Source organism: Mus caroli, chromosome 4, assembly GCF_900094665.2.
Source record: "Mus caroli chromosome 4, CAROLI_EIJ_v1.1, whole genome shotgun sequence".
Lineage (NCBI taxonomy): Eukaryota > Metazoa > Chordata > Mammalia > Rodentia > Muridae > Mus > Mus caroli.
The window spans coordinates 129,284,379-129,288,811 of record NC_034573.1 but is presented as its reverse complement, the minus strand read 5'-3'; the positions used below and the strand labels follow the sequence as shown (position 1 = coordinate 129,288,811).

The 4,433-nt window shown below is 49.7% G+C and overlaps 1 protein-coding gene across 1 annotated transcript in view; it reads right to left on the bottom strand.

Moving 5' to 3' along the window:
- Iffo2 (intermediate filament family orphan 2) overlaps positions 1 to 4,433 on the bottom strand; it is a 46,678-nt gene that overhangs the window by 4,747 nt on the left and 37,498 nt on the right. Inside the window, exons 6-8 of the mRNA XM_021161151.1 lie at positions 1,764 to 1,884; positions 1,560 to 1,652; positions 616 to 746 (exon numbers count right to left, since the gene is read on the bottom strand). Coding sequence (XP_021016810.1) covers positions 616 to 746; positions 1,560 to 1,652; positions 1,764 to 1,884 — 345 coding nt within the window. The remainder of the gene's footprint in view (positions 1 to 615; positions 747 to 1,559; positions 1,653 to 1,763; positions 1,885 to 4,433) is intronic.

The following is a 4,433-nucleotide window of genomic DNA, read 5'->3' as shown; positions in this document are numbered from 1 at the left end:
AAAGAAAAGAAAACGCCTCCATCAGACTGGCCTTCAGTCTTAATAATGATTGGCGTCAGAGAGATCTCAGCCCGCTGCTCCTGGACAGGTGGTCCGTGGTCCTCAATGCTATACAAAAGCAGGCTGAGCAAGCCATGGAAAGCAAAATGGTAAACAGCTGCCCTCCATGACCTCTGCACCATTTCCTGGTTCCAGCTTCCTTCCCTGACTTCCCTCAACAGCGGCCTACAATGTGGAAGTGTAAGCCAAGTAAGCCCTTTCCTTCCCAACTTGCTTTCGGTCATAGTGTTCATCACAGCAACAGAACACTAACTCAGACGCTCTAGCACACAGCGGGCCTTTGACAACTCTCTGTTGAACCGATTGATCGTGATGGTGGTGGTATTGTTTTGTTTTGTCTATCAGAAGCTCTGAGAGATTAGGTATATTAGTCACCTAGCACATAGTAGGTATGCTCGTGATGGGGGCTTGGAGGGGGGGTGTGGATGGATGGGAGGTCAGACAGAGGCTCTTAAAAATTAAAATGTAGTGAAGCTGCACGAGGCAGCCCCGAATGTCTCTCTGTAAAGCCCCCACCCACCATGGAAGCCCTGGGGCGCATGCACACAGCCGCACCTGTCTGCAGAGCCTTTGATGAGCCGACGGCAGGTCTCCATCTGCACGTCTAGGCCCCGCTTCATGCTGCACATCTCCATATACTCATGTAGGTGTCGGTTCATGTCGCTCTTGGCAGTGGCCAGCTCCAGCTGGAAGGAGACATTGACGAATAAAGGTGATGAGGGGGGACCATTCACCTCAGGTTACTGCCCGCAGCAACCTCCCTCCTCTATCTCTTGGTGGCGGCGCCATCCAGGCTCTGCCTTGTGCTATCAACCTTCTTTACTCTCTGCACACCAGTCAATATTCTTTAGACCTGCTTCTGAACAAAGTGAGTATGGTTGCTTAGCAACCCCAGAGACGTTTGTCCAACTAAGCCCCATCTGATTCCGGGGACTTCCGTGTGCTCAGCATCTCTGGGGAACTTGCCTGTTCCCCAGAGAAAGGAAACTGTTCATGTCTCTGAGCCTATACTGTGACAGCTGGAGGGAGGAGGGAGGCCTCTGTAATTCTTCAACACAGGAAGAGCACTAACTCTTGTATAGCAGTGGCCAAGCACACTGGTGTGAATGTTGCCTCGTAACTGGGAAACTGTGGACAAGTGACCTGGCCTCTTTGGACATGATTTCCTCCTCTGTATAGGTACCTGGCCTCTCTAGCAGAGGAGGAAGTAAGGATGACCACGGCTGACTTCTGAGGGATGTCAAATGATGCTAGGCATCGAGTAAGCCTGTTATTGGCACTCTCCTGCCTCAGCCTCTTTAGGGGAGGCAGGAATCACTGCCTGACTTTACAGATTAGGAAACCAATACCCTAATAAGAACAGGTTTGCAATGCCAGGCTTTTGACTTCAGACCCTGACTTGCCCCATTTTGCAAGCCTGCATTTCTATGAACACCCAGGATCTTAACTATGCAACCCCTGGGAGACCCCATAGCAGGCTCCTTGGCTTGAGTGCCTACCTCGATCTGGCCTATGGTCTCCTGGTACTCCTTGTCTCTAGTCTTGAAGAAGGATTCAGTCTCATGGATCAAGTTGCCCAAGTTTTCTTCTTGCTGGGGACACAGAAGGGATAGTTTAGCTGGGGATCAAAGGCTGCATGGGAAGGAAAGGATGAGGGATCCTGTGAGAGAGGCACCCCCAGAGAAGGCAGGCCATGGGCTCACCTCGCCCTGCAGGTCAATGGTTGGGTTACAGTTGGTAAAATCCTCCCATAGCAGCAGTGTGTCTTCATTCTCTTCCCACGTCAGGCTGTCACAGTCGTCATCAAAATCAAAGGTCTCCCGCCTATGGGTGACATCAGAGGACATGAGTGAACAGAAGCCAGGCCGTTGGGGTGCATACAGAGGAGAGAAAGGGGCACCTTCCCTAGTGAATATGCAACTGTGGGAGATCTCAGAAAGATGGGTGGTAGGCAAAGAGTCAATGCTTTAGTCTTTCAGAACAGAGTGTGTTTGTGCAATTAGAAGTCTAGTTTTAGATTAAGAAGGGAATGGTGCTTGTGTGCAACCCCAGAATTCAGGGGCAAGAGACAGGAGGATCAAGTTCAAGGGCAGTCTGGGCCATATAGTGAGTTCCAATCAGCTTGAGCTATGGTATAAAACCTTGTCGCAGAAATCCCCAAGGGCTGGAGAGAAGGCTAGGCCATGAAGAGCACTCGCTGCTCTTGCAGAGGACTGGAGATCTGTTCCCAGCACCCACATGGCAGCTTAAAACTGCTAACACTGGTTCCAGGGCCCAGCATCCTCCCCAGGACTCCACAGGCACTCCATGCATAGAGGGCACAGACACATATGCCAGCTAAGCACTCATTCACATCAATAAAATCCCCTCAAAGGGACTGGAGAGATGACTCAGGTTAAGGGCACTGACTGCTCTTCCAGAGGTCCTGAGTTCAATTCCCAGCAACGATGTGCTGGCTCACAACCATCTGTAATGGGATCTGATGCCCTCTTCTGGTGTGTCTGAAGACAGAGACAGTGTACTCACATCCGTAAAATAAAAAAATAACTTTTTAACAACCTCAAAATCAATCAATCTCTGTGTGTGTGTGTGTGTGTGTGTGTGTGTGTGTGTGTACATGATCGAGTGTGCACGCACACATGTATCCTTTAGACATGATTCTGGTCAAAAGAAGAATGGTCAGCCGGGCGTGGTAGCGCACGCCTTTAATCCCAGCACTCGGGAGGCAGAGGCAGGCGGATTTCTGAGTTCGAGGCCAGCCTGGTCTACAGAGTGAGTGCCAGGACAGCCAGGGCTACACAGAGAAGCCCTGTCTCGAAAAAAAAAAAAAAAAAAAAAGAAGAAGAAGAAGAATGGTTGCCCTGCCCCATGTTGAGTAAGGCAAATGCAGGCACATTCCTGACATCTTGCAGATGAGGAGAGCACAGCTCAGGAGGAAACACGCTTGCCCAAAGCCACCACTGCTGTGAAGCAGAGGAAGGACTGTGACCCAGGCCTGCTGGCTCCCTACAGCTTTTGAAGCCAACTAAGACCAGCCTCAAACCTGGAGGGTAGTATGTTTATTAGCTCCATTTCACAGGTCAGCAAACTGAGACTCGGGGAAGACTGGGTGTCCTTCTGAATGGATATATGCTAACACTGGATTTAAATTAAAAACGCAAGTAACTTTAGAGTCTTTCTCGCTAGAGTAGGAGAACAAGACTAGTTATATGTGGTTTTGCCCAGGACTGGTTTCCAAGATGCATAGATGACTACAACTGGGGGCCCCTTAAAGACTGTTGCATCTGCTCAATGTGGTAGTGCCGGCCTTTAATCCCAGCACTCAGGAGGCAGAGGCAGGTGGATCTCCTGAGAGTTCCAGGCCAGCCAGGACTATAGAGGAATCATGTCTCAAAACAACCAAACAAAAACAACAACAAAATCACAAAAGAATCCTGGGATTTCAGGCTTGCGCCACCTGATGCCAGGCTCTGAGAGTTTGTTTGTTTTCTTCCTTCCTTCCTTCCTTCCTTCCTGATTGATTTATTTTTATTTAGGCACATTAGTGTTCTGCCTGCTTGTATCCTGTATGTGAGGGCATCAGATATCCTGTAACTAGAGTTATAGACAGCTGTGATTTGCCATGTGTGTGTGCTGGGAATTGAATCCAGGTCTTTTGGAAGAACAGCCAGTACTCTTAACCACTGAGCTCTCTCTGCAGCCCTTGAGCTCTGAGACTCAGTGGCACAGGACTGTAGACTTCCCTCTGGGGAGTCTCCCTTTGTTTATGCCTCCCCATTCTCCATTCTTTCCTGCCTCTTTTAGAGCTCTGCTCTACCTCATTCAACAAAGGTATGAGTTGGGGGCCAAAAGACAATGACACAAAAGGATTTCTGATTTAAAAAAATAATAAAAAAATAAATAAAAAGGCTTCCTAGAGCGCCCCCTTGAGGTAGGCCAAGCTTGTTCCCTTGCCCAATAGCAATTCTTATAGCAGCCTCTAGGTAGCGCCTGTGAGTCAGGAAATAAGCTTGGAGGAGTTTATTGGAAAAGGAGGCGATTCTGAGCCTCTGGGGTCCATCCATCAGCACATGGCATGGTCCACTACTGACGGCACTTCCTTTCCAGCGTCTGAGATCTGAAGGAAAGCCCCGCTGAGGGATGGCTAGCCAGAACAGACAGGAAGACGGATGAGAGCAGAAACGGAAAGAGCCCCCACCCTCACCCGGGGACTTTGGAAGGATGTCGAAAATTCTCCTTTCAGTCTGAAGCCCAAGCTACTGATTTGGATCAAAACAACACAGAGTTCTGACACGGGTGTGTCATTCTAAGGCCTCACTAAAACTGGCTGGAGAGGGGGGGTGGAGGGTGAGGGGGGGGGGGGGCTTCTAGCT